General features: G+C 33.3%; 1 protein-coding gene across 3 annotated transcripts; it reads right to left on the reverse strand.

Annotated features, from left to right (window-relative positions):
* Window positions 1-876: 876 nt before the first annotated feature.
* Window positions 877-18,576, reverse strand: LOC111064205 (zinc finger protein 2). Of its 3 annotated transcripts, XR_005570328.1 has the most exons (4): window positions 18,300-18,574; window positions 16,205-16,292; window positions 14,108-14,978; window positions 877-1,219 (listed from the first exon to the last, which is right to left on the reverse strand). XR_005570328.1 is itself a non-coding variant. In XM_022351897.2 (3 exons), the coding sequence occupies exons 1-3, from the start codon at window positions 18,372-18,374 to the stop codon at window positions 14,191-14,193; spliced, it is 951 nt and encodes a 316-aa protein (XP_022207589.2). In that variant the 5' UTR covers window positions 18,375-18,576; the 3' UTR covers window positions 14,093-14,190. The 3 variants fall into 3 exon arrangements, 2 of the variants coding, with proteins under 2 accessions (XP_022207591.2, XP_022207589.2); XM_022351897.2 differs by lacking the exon at window positions 877-1,219 and having other exon boundaries at window positions 14,093-14,978; window positions 18,300-18,576; XM_022351899.2 differs by lacking the exons at window positions 14,108-14,978; window positions 16,205-16,292; window positions 18,300-18,574 and adding an exon at window positions 2,971-3,684.
* Window positions 18,577-19,595: the final 1,019 nt, after the last annotated feature.

Raw genomic sequence — 19,595 nt, forward strand, 5'->3', positions numbered from 1 at the left:
CCTCTGTACTCACTCCGTGAGTTCTTTATGTTGGAGAGCAGTGTGGTGAGTGCCTATTTTATTATTTGATTTCTGCCTCTGGGCAGTTGTTTTACTTTTACTTTTTTGACGTGTCGCAGTGGGCTTCACTTTAGTGATCCCTTTTATGGACCTATTTAAATAAATACTAAATTAGTGTGAAATAAGAATCGACCCAGTTTGTCGTCCACCCACTTTTGCCCAAAGTGAAAAGGTAAGCTGTAGGGTTATATAAATTTGCTTTTGTTTGTTTGACAATTATTATAGCGACTTACTCTGTTTTTATTAGAAATGTTTTTATCATTTTAAATGATAATAAACATGAGACAGAAAACAGGAAAAATGCATTCTTGCTTGTAGATCCCCTTGTCCCCAACAGCCCCCTATCAATCCATCACTAAGCCATCCTCATAAATGAGTTCGGTATTTCTGATGGGATGATGCATCATCAAACAATACTCATAGGTACCGTAGGTAGGCTTATACCTACCTACAGGTATCCTTCCTGTAGTTGCTAAGGATCTAAAGATCCAATCCCCCAGTCTAAAAAACTTATAGAATAAGAGGAAAAATAATGAATAAGAAATAAAACATTATATGAAAATAAGCATATGAACATATTATCTAATATCAATAACTTGTTTGTTTTTGTATTTTAACTTTAAAATGGCCAAAATAGCCTACTCATTCGAGAATGAACTGCGTTTTTTTATAAAAATGTATTTTCAATATTATAATTTATTCATCTATTCAGCATTATCATGAACATAGCAAAAACACACCCTTATTTACGGTACTGATTCAAATAAGTGTTGTTTTTACCAATCCATCTTGAATTATAAAAGAATACTGTAACAATAAACTTGACACAGCAAAGTTTAATTTCATTTCTGAACAGTAAGTACCAAAAACAAAATGTTAACCCATTTCAAACTGAAACTCTCTGTTTCATTTTTTCGCGCATCTTCTCTATCAAATTGCTAATTGTTGTCATTTTTTCGGAACGTGTTTTCAAAGTCATTAAAAGATCATTCTCTACTTCAGTGTATTCATCAACATTATTCAAAACAGTTTTTGCATTAAGACTATCGATTGAAGATTTCTGCAAAGTACGATCACTCTCCGTGTGTTCAACAATGGTATCTCCCGAATAATTTGTCACACTTGAAAAGTGAACTCCTCTTTTTATTGTCAGCAAAATCTGCAGAAAAAAACAATAATTATACTTTCATCATAAGTTATATTATGGTACCGTACCGTATTGATATTTATTATCAAACGCATCCGTTTATACATCTATATTATATAGTAAAGACAGTGCTGATTTTGTGACGGTATAAGCTACACGGTGTACCTCTTGAGCAGAAAAAAGTGGCTTCTAGGAATTATTTAGCCCTTTGAAATTTAAGAAATATATGAGAAGAATTATAACTTCAGGTAACTTATGGTCACATATAACTTAAAAACACCTTTTTTGAGTCTAACATTCAAACAGTTTTCCGGGACGAGGCATCAGGCACCCCTTTTGAATACCTCCCAGACCCTCTGAAGCATTTGGTACCAAAACCTATATTGTTACAAGAACAATACAGAGTATAAACATACAAAAATATTTGTATATAATACTGTGAAATACTACAAATGAGAACTATTTATATACCGTATAGTATAACATATATGTTATTCATCAAAATTGAGTTGGGCTAAGAAAAAAGTGGCTTTAAGGATTTATAAACGCTTTTTGGAATTCATGAATTTCTGGATGTCCACTAGATATACAGAGGTCATCCAGTAAGCAGATTATCATTAATAATTCTTTTTCATATATTCCAGATATCTAGAAGATAGCCCAGGAATATATATTATGGATATCCTATTAATATCCAAAAAAAATTTGGATATCAATAAATATCTAGGGATATCCAAAAGGCTGTTTTTTATATCCCAGGGATATTGTATGCTGCCTGGGCAGTAAATTATCTACTTATTAAAAAACACAATATAAGAACATGAAGTAGGCCTACCCTTCATTTAAAATATTTCAAAAGAGCAACTACTGAGGTGATTTTATCTAGAAACTGTTTATATAAATCACCCCAGTATCTTTATGTAATTGTTTTGTACAAAAATATAATAAGGATACTAATGAATCTCTTTAAAAATACAGAGGTGCAGGGAAACGAGAAATTAAATGTAACAGCAGTCGATAGATGTTCAAAATGATGCACAATTGATGAACGCCTAGCCATTTAGTAGCCTATCATATGGCTCACTAGACTTGTTTGAAACATATTACCGTATAACAGCAATGAGAGCATGGTATGTGAAACTGCCGCATATGGAAAATATTTTTACAGCATTATAACATTTAAAGTAATAATGAACGTAAGTTAAAGTAGGCCAGGTGCACCATTCACATCCTACAACATAAGCTAAAGGAATGCATTTGAAACAAAATTACTTCCATTCCCCAAGATTTGCTACAATGTCACTCCAGAGTTTCCATTCCATGCTGAGAACGCCGAATGAAACTAAAATTTTTCTGATGTTAAGATGTATAAGAGGTAATTAATGAAATGTTGATAGTAGGAGCATAAATGACATGATGAATACATGTAATAATTTCATTAATTCCAAGTTTCATCAATTATTTGTGTAAAAATTACCTTAATATTTCAAAATTTTTCATTTTTCTGTGCCACCTTGTACTTCAAAAATACTGAAACTGTGGTTAGTGATGCACAGTCTATGATAAAAACGTAAGATAGTAAGCCAGTTGAGCTTAAATCTATATCTGATCACTTAATAGAAATGAAATGGAAAATCAGAAAAAGCGCAGAAGAGGAGAAAAATTAGATGCAACCGGAGTAACAAAAAAAGAACTCTTACTCTGTGGCTATACCACAGATGGTGTCATAATTACCTATTTTAGTCATTAAAAGAAAAACTAACCTGGGGGAATGCTCCTGTATTATCAAACATTTGACTTCTATTCTTACACGTTTTAACCGCAAATGATAGTATTTCATGGAAGTGTTCAGCTAAGTCATCATTGAAATCAAACTCGTAAAAATTTATAACGTTCACAATCATTCGCAGATCATTTTTTATTTTTTCTCCTGAACTAAACAGCCCAATCTCATCAGAGTCAATTGATTGAGAACGAAAATTGTTCAAGAATACAGAATTTGTTCGGTCTAAATCGTTGAACATAGCAGTTCGGTTAGTGGAATAGTTTCGCAGCAAGGTCATTAGAGCTGTTTTGAAACCTGAATACCTGCTAATGATATCAGTCAGTTTTTCTGTTACAATTTCCGGAAAGGTTTCACTGTTGCCTTGCTCTATAGTATGAAAGATATCGTAGAATATTTTATCTAATGAACTGTTCATGGTCGAATTGAATGTGTCACTCAACAAGACTATTTGTTTGAGATCAAATTTAATTTGATTCAAATGCTGGTTCCAAGTAACACCATTCATAACCGATATAAAAGGAATATCAGTTTGGCTAGCAAAATCTCTTGTTTCTGTCATAATCTAAGCAATCTTGTTGTCTTTATAGATTGTCAACACAGAAAATTAACTAATCAAACTATTTATTTTAAAAGTTATGTTGATAAAGCCAGCTGGGACATGACTAATGAAAGTTTACAAAAAAATCTGGTGTGGCGCACTCACACAACTTTCTTTGCCGTTATAAAAATCGATCACCTGACGCTAGTGTTCACGCGCATCTCAAGTCTACTATTCAAAGATCGGAGCCAGCTGGTGACAGGACAATAACGCTGTAGACACACGAGGTCTGACGGCTATATCTTCATAGTGAATGATTCTATAGAATCAACAGTTGCCAACAGTTTGCAATTAAAATAATAACATTTTCTCGGATTTCGAGCTTATTTTGAATTTTAGGTGAAAATGTTACTGAACATTAATTGTAGAGATCTTCATGCTCAATCTTTTCCATTTGGAATTTTTTGTTTAAATTGTGTCTGAAGCCTCATAATTGGGAATCTAAAATCAAACTTTGCATAGATGAGGCGGAGCTCCTGGAATTTTTACAGATATGGGACTTATGGCAGTTGATAGAGCTTATCAATAACTATTTTAGGTATAAATTTGATCAAAATCGTTGGAGCCGTTTTCGAGAAAATCGCGAAAACCCCTGTTTTTGACAACATTTTCGCCATTTTAGCCGCCATCTTGAATTGCATTTGATCGAAATTGTTCCTGTCGGATCCTAATAGTGTAAGGACCTTGAGTTCTAAATGTCAAGTCATTCCGTTAAGATGAGATATCGTGTACCGGTACACAGACGCACATACAGACCAATACCCAAAAACCACTTTCTTGGATTCAGGGGACCTTGAGACGTATAGAAATTTGGAAATTGGGGTACCTTAGTTTTTTCGGAAAGCAATACTTCCCTTACCTATGATAGTAGGGCAAGGAAAGTAAAAATGTGAAAGTATAAATGTGAAATGTGGCTTACTTTAGATTAATATTATCTATCTATAGTAGGCTGTGGAAATACCGAAAGGCTTTCCAACACTATAAAAATTATCACTAGTTCAATCTACAGAAACTATATAACCATGAAAACATAGTTACTGTAGTTTAAACCAGAACCTCCTATATACTATATATAGTATATATACTATATACTATATCTATATATAGTATAGTTCAATGCACTATTAAGGTAGACGCACACAGATCGTCATCGGACGGCATTCATCAGACGATTAGATTTGATGCACTGTTTTCAATTGGAGTGCGCATACCTAGCCGCATCGTAAAGGTATGCGCACTCCAATTGAAAACAATGCATCAAATCTAATCGTCCGATGCGTACCGTCCGTCCGATGACGATCTGTGTGCGCCTACCTTTAACGTCCAATGTGTTGGTGCATTATTTCTATACAGTCATGAGACTGCAACATGAGCAACAAGAGACACATAAATAAGAAGTTTAAAAAAGACAACACGCCAGCGATGATACAAACAGTCACGAACTCATAACTTGATCCCTGAACCACGGAGTAGAGAACACTGTTTTCCTTATTCCGTGCCTGAACCCTTCCACAGCATCAAGTTTTTCACAAACTTGACACAAAACTTTCACAAACCCTTCCACAGTTTTTTCACAAATTTTATGAAGTGTAAAAAACATAACCAACTTTCTGGAAAAGTGTATGAATCAAAATTTCGGGGAGGAAATGTTTTAGGCTGTGCCTGTTTGTCCTTCCTCATTTATTTTAAAGAATGTAATATTACATTTTTTCTCACATTTGAATCGAATCTTCAATTCGAGATCTATGGAACTTTATAGTAAATATCAGAATCATCAATAGACGGACAAACTTTTTGACGGAGAATTTATTATCGTAAATGTTTGTTGCATTGTTCCATGGTGTCACCGAGGCAGGGTTAACAAAATTACTAGATAAATGGTTTATTTAAATCGAGATATATATAAAAATTTAAAATAACATTTTCAAAATAAAGTTTTATTGAGAACAGATGTAGAATGTGAATTCTAAACTTATAAGTTATAATTTTTTTGTGACGTGTCTGTAAAAATCGATACTGAACAAGGCGTTGGCTTTGTGACTTGCAACTTAGGTTTCTTCCTGTTCGGCCTCTCTAGAAAAATGGCTGGCTACGAGTGTTGTTGTGGAATTTTGCTCTGAATCATTTTCGTTTATTAATGTTTTAAATTGAGTTTTATACAAATTTTTGTGTTCTATTTTGTTAAGATTTAGCTGTTTGTATCATCAAGCCAATAGCCACTGTGTTTCAACTGTAAACTAGATAAGTATTTTAGTTCGTAGTTACTCTAAAAATAATTAGGCTTAAGATATATTTTTCTTTGTGTATTTGTATAAATTCATCTGAAGATTATAAGTTAATTTGCTCTGAAAACTGGATTTTTCATTCATAGGCAATAGATCCATTCACAATTTATCAAGAATCTATTTCATTGGAGCCGACAACTATCTTTAGGTTGATAGGTGTTAAATGCTATTCCAACCGTTTAAGGAAAAATTGGTAGCACGGCAAATGGTACGCCCTGTGGTGGGACCGAATTACAAAATAAATATGTCCCAAATGGTACACCATGAAATCCCTGGTTATAGAAATTATTAGTAGATAGATATCTTGATAGGTTATGAATGGTTTGTTGCTGAGTGGGAAGTCGGTTCAAGAGAGATCAAGTTTTAATGAATCAGTGCATATTACAAAATGGCAAACACTAAAAATGATCTGAATCTTATAGCATTCTTAACACAAAGGTTTGATAAGCTAGATGCTAGATTTGATGAGCAAAATGCTAAGTTTAATGCTAGATTTGATGAGCAAAATGCTAGATTTGATGAGCAAAATGCTAGATTTGATGAACAAAATGCTAGATTTGATGAGCAAAATGCTAAGTTTAATGCTAGGTTTGATGATATGAAGCAAGAATGTACTAATATAAGACTAGAGCAGGTTAGTATAAACCTTCTATTGAAAAGTGCACATGAAACATTGAAAGATGAAGATGAAGATGAAACAAATTGAAGCAGGATGATAGTAGTGTTAAGTTACAAGATCAACTCATTCAAGTTTCTGAAATGTAGGCCTAGTTACTGTTGTTGGAAAAGTCAACCATAGTGAGACAGTAGAATTGAGTAAAGAAGTAGGTAGGGAGTTGTCTTCACTGAAAGTCAACTATCATGAAAGTAATATTGCTACATTGAAGGTTAGGAAAACTATAAACAAAGTGAATGATTACATGAGACAGGTTTCTGTGGAGGTTAGGAACAATGTAAACAAAATGAATGTTGCTTTGAGTCAAGTTGATGAGTTCAACTTTCAACTGAGAATTGAAAAGGTGTATGCAATGCATTCTCAAGTGAACATGACTAACTTTTGTAGGCAAAACGGCTTTGTTGAAACAAATGAACCCATGAATAAAATCATGCTCTTGAAGAAAACAAAACACAAAGTCTCCATTGATGTGTTAGTATTCAAAGGTTGTTTCAAGTTGCTTACTTACAAGATGATGACTGTGAATCACATGATGGAAGGGTATTCCCCAACACACAATGATTAGGAATCCTGTGTTATGCCGGGATTCAGAATAGCATAATCGCTACACAGTGTATGGTAAGAGTCCATAATTGTGTCTTTTTTCTTTCCTGTAGCCTATTTTCTTGGCCCTTAATCTTTTCAATTTTCGATTCTTTCCTGTCTTTGTGTAATATTCAGTAAATTTCTTCTATGATGCATATCTTAACCAATCTTGTCCATAGTCATTTAAATCTGTATTCTTCTGAAATAATTTTGGAAGTTGAAATAGTAGCTTATTTTCCTAATCTTTAATTTGTTGATAAAACTTTACTTTTCTAAAATCTATCCATTGTTGTGTAAATAATTGTTTGCTTGCGGTATATTTTTTCATCATGTATTACATATTTTAATCATGTCTATTTTTTTTCAGGTATCATATTAAGTAATTAGGTTTTTCAGAGCAATTTTGTCCCATGTTCTCATCTTTCATTGCATATTGTGCCATAAGCCATATGTAATTAGGTTATAGTTTTCTTCTGGGCTTTTAACCCATTTTGCATTTTATTTTTTCTTTGCTGTCCAATACTTTGGATTTTTGGTAGACAAGTAGGTGTGATTTTTTTTAGAGGTGTGGGCGTGAACCACATATGGCTGGACTCGATTATCTGACCTACTTGTTTGCGATATAAAAACCTTATGACTGCAACATCAAATGTTTGTAAAACCTTTTGCATACTTTTGTTTTTGTGGTCCGATACTAGAGTCTGCTATCACATTGCCTTACAGACATCTAGGAACTTTCCACCCAGTCACAATAGTCAACACATTTTTTTCCTTCACCAGTTGTTTTTGTGGGAGTGATAGCTCACAATTATAACAAATTAGAGTCATACTTGGAATTTACAAAATTCCATAGTAGTATATTTTATTAAATATACTTCCTCATGAAAGTTCAGTACTGACATGTAGGATAGGCTCTAATTAATCTTTCTCTTCTTTGTATTGTTTTAGGGAATTTATTTACCCAGTTTTCTTTTCTCTTGTTTGTATTTTTTAGGGAACTTATTTACCCATTATTCATCTTGATCATCTTTGTATTATAATCTTGAAATGTTTGTACTTATTATACAGTCTTTAAATTTTAACTTAGTTTAAAAAATAAATGGTTCAATTTAAAACGTTTTGTTATATTATTAATTGAAATAAGTTTTTGTGATTGATATCTTTTTCAAAATTTTTAAATTTGTTTGTTCTATAAATTTTGATATGATTGATTATCGTTTGAAATGGATGCTGGAGTGTATGTAGAATTTTTAGTGGGGTTTGTTGATTAGAATTTCGCTGGTATGTGATTGTTTTTTGAGATGGAAAACCATTATTGCCTAAAGAAGAAATGACCAGAAGGTTATGACTTAGAGAGGCAGTAATGAGATAATATTTTTTGTGTTGATTACTTATGTTGATTGCCATAGATGCAAAAATAATGATTAATAATGTTGATTGCCATAGATGCAAAATGATGATTAATTATGAATATTGTTTGCCTTTGAAGCAAAATATTATTGATGTTTTGAATGATTTCTTGTTTAATGATTGATAGTAAAGTTTTGTCATGAAATGTAGTTTGTGTTTAGAACATTGAAGAGTCGAAATAAACTATAGTATCCAACAAACGATGATTAACAATATTAAATAATTTGCTTTTTATACAATTTTTGAACAAAATTAAAACTAAATAATTTTGAAACCCTGAATGATAAATCATAAATGTGAAATGAACTTGCTATAAATGCTATAATGAAATGTTATATTAAATGATAATGAAATGCAGATATATTATGAAATGATTGTGAATAGAAGACCAATTGTCTGAATTATTGAAATATGTATTGAAATTAATTTTTGTTGTGATGATCTGATGTTTGTTTTTTACAATTTTGATAATGATACAGGGTGTTATGAAATTCTATTTCTATTTTGAAGAATGGATTAAATTTTGATAATTGAACAGTGAATAGATGAAAATGAATTTTTTTTAAATTTATCATTGATATCTCCATTTTCACATTTATGTATTGCTGACTGTATAATAAGATGTTAACAAATTTCAATTTTATATATATACTTAAAAATAATTTTCATGTGTATTAGATAGTATTGATAGCCTAATCAAGATTTTCTTTTTAGTTTATAAGCATTTTAAGATAACAGGTACAGCACAGACATTAACATTGAAATAGTTATCATGTGAATCTCGAAATCAGCAACAAGTGAACACCATGAAGAGTGTTAAGAACATTTGGGTGATTTTCGAACTAGTGTGACATAACTACGCCAATGTCAACACCAATATCAACACCAATAACTACACCAAAATCTACGCCGATGCCTGTGCTGATGCCAACGCCAATATCTACGCCGATGCCTGCGCCGAAGCCAATATCTGCGCCAATGCTGATGCCAAAATCTGCGCCAATGCTGATGCCAACGCCAATAACTATGCCAATGTCAACACCAATAACTACACCAATGCCTGTGCCAATGCCAAAATCTGCGCCAATGCTGATGCCTACACTAATAACTACGCCAATATCAACACTAATAACTATGCCAAAATGCCAAAATCTACGCCGATGCCTGTGCTGATGTCAATGCCTGCGCCAATGCCAATAGCTACGCCAATGCCTGCGCCAATGCCAAAATCCGCGCCAATGCTGATGCCAATGCCAATAGCTACGCCAATGCCTGCGCCAATGCTGATGCCAACACCAAAATCAACACCGATGCCTGTGCTGATGTCAATGCCTGCGCCAATGCCAATAGCTACGCCAATGCCTGCGCCAATGCTGATGCCACCGCCAATGTCTACGCCAATGCCGACACCAAAGCATACGCCAATAACAATGCCAACGCTTATTGCTGACTTTGTATCTCAAACTTCAACACTACTGCATTACCTGGAGGTAATTGTCATCCATGTTCACATTCGCAACTTTGAATTCAGAAGAACAGTCACAGTATCATGAAAGAATTGATTCAAAAAAAAAAAAAAAAATCCTCTCCTAAATTATTCCTGTATGCAGAACTCTAAACCTTGAAAGCTGAAAATATCAAAAAACCAAACCTTACCTAAATTAATCCTCACCTAAATTAATCCTGTATGCAGCGTCTATCTCTTTTCCAAAAACGAATTACATTGTCATTTCAAGCCTGAAATGTACATTGTATAATTATATGATACAAAATTTATGTGACTCTGTATTGAATTTGGAATGCAGCCGTCTACTACAAGCATGAGGCAATGCTAACTGAGATGTCACCTGTATCGAGTTTGATATGCATCAGTCGACTACAAGTATCAGCCCAACACTACGTGCATCCAGATCAGCCCAACACTTAACGTCATCACATTGGAGTCACACTTAACTGAAAATCATACTGAGTGCCTTAACGGACTGTTTTCCAAAATGTGCATCAATAAAATCAACCGCGTCAATAGTGAAAGAAATGAACATTTTTTGATTTATTGAAATTTTATGTGAAAATAAATGTAACAATTCATCAATTCATTTTAAAAAAAAATAATAATAATAATAATAAATTTTTCATTCAACATACTAAATTTTTTTTATGCAATAAAAATTAAATTTTTCTATCTATTAAATTTATGTGCAATTTCAAAAAACTATTATTTACATATTAAACTTCTTGTTGAGATATTTTCCTGTAAATTATAAAGCTAAATCAAAAGTAATATTGATATTCTATATTTTGAGATATTGTTTGGAAACATATAACAAACGCTATTGATGAATTTTTATAATAATTTTCAATATTATTGGATGACATGTAATGTTTTTCTAGAAAAAATTGTTACTGTTCTCAAATTTAAATTTCAACAATTTTCATTAGGGTCAATGTAATTTTTTTTCTTTAAATTTTCAAACAGTAAAATTTTTTTATGTCAAGAGGGGGTATTTGTAATATTACATTTTTTCTCACATTTGAATTGAATCTTCAATTCGAGATCTATGGAACTTTATAGTAAATATCAGAATCATCAATAGACGGACAAACTTTTTGACGGAGAATTTATTATCGTAAATGTTTGTTGCATTGTTCCATGGTGTCACCGAGGCAGGGTTAACAAAATTACTAGATAAATGGTTTATTTAAATCGAGATATATATAAAAATTTAAAATAACATTTTCAAAATAAAGTTTTATTGAGAACAGATGTAGAATGTGAATTCTAAACTTATAAGTTATAATTTTTTGGTGACGTGTCTGTAAAAATCGATACTGAACAAGGCGTTGGCTTTGTGACTTGCAACTTAGGTTTCTTCCTGTTCGGCCTCTCTAGAAAAATGGCTGGCTACGAGTGTTGTTGTGGAATTTTGCTCTGAATCATTTTCGTTTATTAATGTTTTAAATTGAGTTTTATACAAATTTTTGTGTTCTATTTTGTTAAGATTTAGCTGTTTGTATCGTCAAGCCAATAGCCACTGTGTTTCAACTGTAAACTAGATAAGTATTTTAGTTCGTAGTTACTCTAAAAATAATTAGGCTTAAGATATATTTTTCTTTGTGTATTTGTATAAATTCATCTGAAGATTATAAGTTAATTTGCTCTGAAAACTGGATTTTTCATTCATAGGCAATAGATCCATTCACAATTTATCAAGAATCTATTTCATTGGAGCCGACAACTATCCTTAGGTTGATAGGTGTTAAATGCTATTCCAACCGTTTAAGGAAAAATTGGTAGCACGGCAAGAATAATATTGTTATTTATTTTAAAGATTATATTAATGTAATATCCTATTTTAACTTTCCTTGCCCTATTACCATAGGTAAGGAAAGTATTGCTTTCCAAAAAAAATTAAGGTACCCCAATTTCAAGTTTTCTATACGTTTCAAGGTCCCCTGAGCCCAAAAACATGATTTTTGGGTATTGGTCTGTGTGTGTGTATGTCTGTGAACACGATAACTCCATTCCTAATTAACCGATTGACTTGCAATTTTAAACTTAAGGTCCTTATACCATGGGGACCCGACAATAAGAAATTCAATAAAATTCAATTCAAGATGGCGGAAAAAATGGCGGATAATTACTAAAAAACCATGTTTTTCACGTTTTTCTCGAAAATGACTAACGATTTTCTTCAAATTTATACCATGGATAGCTATTTATAAGCCCTATCAACTGACATGAGTCTCATTTCAGGAGCTCCGTATTATTATTGAGAAAAATGACGGATAATCACTAAAAAACCATGTTTTTCACGGTTTTCTCGAAAACGGCTCCAACGATTTTCTTCAAATTTATACCATGGATAGCTATTTATAAGCCCTATCAACTGACATGAGTCTCATTTCTGGAAAAATTCCAGGAGCTCCGTAATATTATTGAGAAAAATGGCGGATAATCACTAAAAAAAACATGTTTTTCACGGTTTCCTCGAAAACGGCTCTAACGATTTTCTTCAAATTTATACCATGGATAGCTATTTATAAGCCCTATCAACTGACATGAGCCTCATTTCTAGGAAAATTGCAGGAGCTGCGTAATATTCTCGAGAAAAATGGCGAATAATTTCTGAAAAACCATGTTTTTCACGATTTTCTCAAAACTTACTCGACTAATTTATTTAAAATTCATACTCTGTATAGTTATCTATCAGCTCCAACAACTGGCATGAGTCTCCTTTCTGGGAAACTAATGGGGGGTTCACCCCATCCTTCAGAAATGGACTTTCTAACCTCCTTCTCGTGCATGTGGTAGGTAGGTAGAGCAGTCTATAAAAATAACACATAGTCGAGATATTTCATCTGTAGAACAGCTGTTTTGACGATTTTTAAAAAATCATCGGATTTCACAATTTACACAAAGGAAAAAGTACTCTGAAAACAATTATATACACACACTAGCCGTCAGGCTCGCTTCGCTCGCCATAATCCATCAAGCCAGGGGGCTCCGCCCCCTGGACCCCCAACTGGATTGTCCAAGAATGATATCAGCAGGCTCGCTTCGCTCGCCTGCATTTTTCATTATTTGAGCATTTTTATCATATGTTAGGACGATCCAGTCGGGGGTCCAGACTAAACGTCTGGCCAAACGGATATGGCGAGCGAAGCGAGCCTGACTCCTAGTAATATAATATTCCCAGGATTGAAGTAGCAGTGCCCAATCAATTTTTTCGCGATAAATGCATTTAAATCTTCAACTTGGTGCCAACCTAACAAAGTCAACTCAACTTAATGCCAACCTGACAAAATTATTAATTTAGTTGCCAGTTAACAACTGTTTCGAAGAGGTACTCTATCTAGATTATAGTTCTATAGTAACATGTGATATGGGAATTTCAATTATAATTAAGAGATTGGGAGAAGAATATACATGCTAAAAGACGAACTTTAAACCCTTAAAAACAACCCTTAGAGTTAAAATATTGCCAAAAGATTTCTTAGTGCGCCTCTAAAGGGCCAACTGAACATACCTACCAAATTTGAACGTTTTTGGTCCGGTAGATTTTTAGTTATGCGAGTGAGTGAGTGAGTGAGTGAGTCAGTGCCATTTCGCTTTTATATATATAGATATACAGTAGTCTGATCGTAGTTTCAAATAATTATGTTGCCGCCAATCGTCGTTATGTTATTTCTCTAAATTATTGTCGTTTAAGAATGAGGCTCCCAGTTTAATGAGCAAGGAAAGTTGTGTGAGTGTACCACACCAGATTTTTTAAATTTAAAAATCTCATAAAAATATAATGTGAAAATTGACTCCTCTAGTGAAGGCTTTGGAGTAAAATGTTTTGTATGGTTTTATAATCTTAAAATTTCCCACTGAAAAGAAATATTTTAATCATTTGTTATCCTTGCTCTGTTTATTAATCATTTTTTCCTGTTTGTATGATTCTTTTCATCAGTGTATTTTTTATTTTGTTTTATTTTCTGTAATAAACTCCCGTCTTTTGGAGATACCAGAACGAAGGAAAAAAGAAAGGAAGGATTATTATTATTCAATATTTACCTTGGAAATATTATTATTCACCACAAGTTCAAAAACAACACTACATTTTTAAGTGGAGTAATAATAATTAGGTGATGTGATGTTTAGTTGCTCAATGTTTTTATACGGCTAGATCTTCTAAGTTCAGTCACTGTTTCAGTTGTCTGCTGGTTCCTTGGTATGAACTCTTGTTGCGAGTAGTCGCTCAATGTTTTTCTACGGCATTTTCTAAGTTCAGTCACTGTTTCAGTTGTCTGCTGTTTCCTAGATTTGAGCTCTTGTTGCAAGTGTCTCGCTTTATGTCTCTTCAGGTGATCAGCTCGAAGGAACTTGGCACTGCACTGGTCACAGAAGTAGCGTCTCTCAGCTAGATGCGATCGCTGGTGTCGTTTCAGATGATAAAGCCGGCTGAACGTCAGATTACACATGTTACAAACGAAAGGAGTTTCCTTGGAATGTGTGAGCCGATGCACTTTGAGATTGGACGTGTTGACCGACTTGAAGTCGCACAGGTCGCAGTGGAATGGTCGCTCGCCCGTGTGCGTACGCATGTGGTAGAACAGGCTTTGTTTGCGCACACACCTGAAGTCACACACAGTGCAGAAGTGCGGCTTGTGGCCCGAGTGTCTCATCAGATGCTGGTCCAATAGTCGCGAAGTGGCCCATTTGTGGCCGCACACGTCACACAGAAACGCCTTCCCTTCCTCGTGAGACCTCAGGTGTGACAGCAAATGTTTGTTGCGTACGAATTTCACGTCGCACAAATTACATTCGTAAGGCAGTTCGTCTTTATGCTCATTTCGAAGATGCTTTCCCAACTTTATCGCCGATAAAGCATTGAATTTACAATACTTACAAATGAATTCGCTTGTTTTATAAAGTTTCTTCGGTTCTGAAAAAAAAATAATGATTAGAATACAGACAATTACAGTAATGAAGAAACAAATAGACATAAATTGTAATTCTATATAGTTATATAAAATTCAATTCAAATTAACTTCCTCCACGAAAATTTTGGAATTTTGGGATTATTTCCAAAACATTGATGTAATGTAATGATTATTAAATAAAACTCATCAATTATTTGGACAGTGGCAGTGGTTGTGTGGCAGAGAGAACCCAGAGTCCTAACTCTGCCCTTAATTGAGACAATTATTCAATTCAATTACAAAGTTTGCTATAGCATTTACCTTAACCTAGTACATATATACTGACTCTCCATCAACTCCAACAATAAAACCATAAGAGTTGGAAATGAAACCTCAGGCATAAGTGAAAATCATTTGTTCGCCAGTAGGAGTGGCATATTATTATCCTTCGGTTGCTTATGCTTAATTGAAACTAAAATAACAAAAATGTTTGAATCGCTAATTGCAGATTGCAGAAAGGGAACATGTCCAGTTTTCATAATTTTACAGGAGAGACAAAAAACTTATTTAAACCTGAACCTAAACCTGTAGTAAACTATATATTCAAAACGTCGTCACTACAATGCTTTCAGTTGGACATGTATCCTTCCTACAGTAAACGATGTATCTTACATCAAATATTTGATTTTTTGAAAAAAAAAACTATTTTTGAAAAAGTTGGAAATGTTCCCTTTCTGCAATTAGCGATTCGTTTATATAGATAAATAGAATAGAATGACTGCCTTTATTTTATACCTGGGAGGGCGAAGTTAGGGCGTAGTCGGCCCTCTCTTACTCTTGACCCTCAAGAAAGGTCTTATCTTAAGTAGAGATAAGATACAACTACTTATGTTTCGAAGAAAAAATACATAAAGCTATGAAACGAGGAAACATGGTAATGAAATACATGTAAATTTCATTGTCTCAACAATACATGCATCAGTAATGGCTTTCGGCTATACATTTCTTAATATTCTTTAGATGCATTTTAATTTGTATTTCTATGATTAACAACCTTGAAATACTGTTGCCTTGGTCTGTTGATGCTTTTATTAAATTGATAAATCTGCCTATAAAAATTAATGTTAAATACACTACTTACTTAAATTTAAAATATTGATTATAGATGACTCAATATTTAGTAGTATTTGCAATAATTATAGTAAAGAAAAAAATTGACTCAATATTTTGATAAATTTAATATAGGTACCTTTTCTCACAAGTCTCAATTGACTAGTCGTTTCTGTTTCTGTTTCTGAGTCCTCTCTGGTTCCCGAGCCAAAAAAAACTGGTTCAATCTGGAACAATAAAATGGTGATAGATTTACACATAATAAATAATTAAATGAAACTTGAAATAATTGAAATAAATAAATTTAAAAAAAATAAATTAATTGAAATATCCATTAATCACCAAATAAACAAGATACCCTCTGTTAAAGCAAAACATTTTACCTCCTCTGTTGATCTATGTAGGTCTCAATGCTTGATTCCACGGCCTATACACTAAATTGCAGGTGTATCTCAAAAATCTTTATTATATTGAAGCCTTTATTACATTAAAGTTGCATGGGACAAAAAATTCGCAGCCGATTCGGCTTGTTCCCTCGAAAACCCACTTCAAAATCAGTTAGAGGGCAAACTAGAGGCTACAGGAAAATCTCCAAATATTGCAAATTTTACCCTTCTGGTATCCCTAGAACCCCCCAATTTTTTCGACAGATTTAAATCAGCCAAAAAGGTAGTTTCATCGAAAATTTAAAAAAATCACAGCCAATATTGCTTGTTCCCTGAAAAAAGTGAACACAAAATCAGTTAGAAGGTATGCTGGAGGCTACAAGAAAACCTCCAAACCTGGAAAATTCTACCCCCCTTGACACCCCCCCCCCCCAAAAAAATCCTAAGACACATTAAAATTTGATTGGTTCCCGAAAAATAATTATTAAAAACTTTTTTTTCAGCTTGTTAAGATTAAATTTATCAATGGATAAGGAGAGATCAACTTCAAAAAAATTTGAAACACTCCCAGACAAAACTGTGGATTTCACAATGTTTTTAACTATCTCATTGGAAAGAGAAGAGAACACAGAGTAGGTACCAGGAAAACCTCTAAACCAGGAGAAATTTTATTCTTAGAGAGTACAAATATTTAAAATTTGCAAATACCGGTATCCTATTAAAAAATTTTAAAGATCATAATCGAATTATAAAGCCGGAAAAATGATCCTGCACAGGCTAGGATGAAAAAAGTCAAAAGGAGTGCCAGGGTTCATTTTTGCAAATTGACCCAATTCTGAAAAACTTACTTTTTCCTTCCTAGACAACTGGGTGGATGATTTACATTAGGATTCTATTGGGTTGGCTTTATGAGGTTGAAACTATTGAATATGAAACTTGCAAATTTTCATTCCAGGGGGTACCAAGCGTCACCAAAATTTTCAACTTTTGAACCGCTCATTCTACACCAAAATTGAACTGAACCTTTTTTGTTCAAAAAGATTCCGGTAAATTCCGGTAAGTTTGACCGGGTTAGCAGGGGGGGCCAGGTGTCACAGACATTTTTTAAAAAAGTGTAGAATTTTTTTCCAAGTGTCAGACAAAACTGTAATTAGGTACTCAACCTAACCTGGCTCCCCCCTAACCTACCCTACCTAACCTAATAATTGTAATTATTCTACTTTTTATGTAGAGAATTGCTATTTCCAGCTTCTCATGGAAGGCTGCACTTTAGTATATGGGCCGCGGAATCTAGCATTGAGACCTACATATATTGATAGAGGTCAAGACGAGATCAACCATGTATAACATTGTTGTCGATTTCCAAGGATTAGCTGAAAAAATGTTGACCTTTCCGCCATGTTTTTTCAGCTAATCCTTGGAGATCGACCTTTCCGCCATGTTTATCAGCTAATCCTTGGAAATCGACAACAATGTTATACATGGTTGATCTTGTCTTGACCTCCTCTATCGATATATGTACCGTGGGTCTCAATGCTAGATTCCGCGGCCCATATACTAAGGTGCCCCCAGGAAGGGGTTGCACGAGCTATTTCATTAGTTATAGATGAATAAATGTTAAGCACTAAATTGCAATTGCAGCCTCATGGAATGTAAAAGTAAAATGTACAATGGTGTCGAAAATGCATCTCTGACTCTCCGGACAGACCTTGCAGCTTGTATAACAGCAAATTAGGCCCAAGGATTTACATGAATTTCAAATGCAATCATATTATTGTTTTATATAGATATTACGGCTCCCTGATATTACAGTACAAAACAAGAATATTTACAACTAAAACAACTTACAATAATGTCATCTACATCATTGGTAAACCCCTGCCTGATACGGAAGATTTGCTTTCTTCGTTGACTACTATGCATAATTTATTATTGTAAAGAAGTAATTATTCAATAATTTTTTTGGATACCAACTAGTAACAAAGTTATTGTTATATAACTTGATCAGTTAATGTATAAAATAATATTTTCAGAGCTAAATTTTTTGAAACAAACTGATAACCTAAACTAAAATCAAAACCAAGATCAACCTAAATCTAACCTTATCAAAATCAAAACAAGACTGATCTTGAGGCACTGCCCAAGTCAGTCGACGACAAACAAAGTCTAATCCTATTTTATAACAGACTGGGCCACATTTCTGAGTACAGTCACAAAGTAGAAGAAATTCTTCATTCTCTGTAGTAAAGTAAAGCTTGATTATTTAAATAGTAAGGTCAACTTCATAATGGAAATATATAGTATTTGATTGACAATGGTGTCGCTATTCTTCTCTATCATTCAGCAAAGCAAATAGCAATATAGTGAGGTCCACGTTATAATGGCAGAGAAGAAAGATAGTAGACAAAGTTGCCAAGTCTCTCCATTTTGCCATTGACTGTACACAGCTGTTACTCAATTCATCCCATTAAATTTTATCTGATAATAATTATCATTTTCTTGATAAAAAAAATCAATTTAATTTCAAATTAATCAAATAATAAAAAAAATTTCATAATAATTTGATTCAAAAATTTGCTTTTATGAGAGATCAGATTTTTATTTTTATACAAACCTGAAATGGCGGCTAATTTGAGAAGCTGTGATACAACAATCTGAATTTCAAAACAACAGAAATTGAGTTATTTGGTAGGTATTTCAAATCAATTATACGACTTGTGTAGCCCTACTTGAGTATTTTGATAGAATGAAGAAAAAATGGCAGCTGAGAATATGGTTTGTTCAGTTTTGTACAGTCACTGTCAAAAGTAAAATATGAAATATTGTGGCAAATATTGCAAAGCGAGAGAGAGATAGTGCTATCTGTTTTGTTGTATTATAGAAAAGGACAGCAACAGTATTGTCAATCGTACACTGCCATTATAATGTGGACCTCACTATATCTCTTTTTATCTTTACAATGTTGTCAGTTTGTCAGAGATAAATTATTTTTACTTTTGACAGTGACTGTAGAGATGCAAACAGACAATCCTCCAGGTCATCCTCCATGTTTTATTATAATTCTATCAAAATACTTGAGTAGACACTGAGTCATATAATTGAACAATAAGTTGCATAATTGATAATTATTGATCTTATACCGTG

This window comes from Nilaparvata lugens, chromosome 1, assembly GCF_014356525.2.
Source record: "Nilaparvata lugens isolate BPH chromosome 1, ASM1435652v1, whole genome shotgun sequence".
Lineage (NCBI taxonomy): Eukaryota > Metazoa > Arthropoda > Insecta > Hemiptera > Delphacidae > Nilaparvata > Nilaparvata lugens.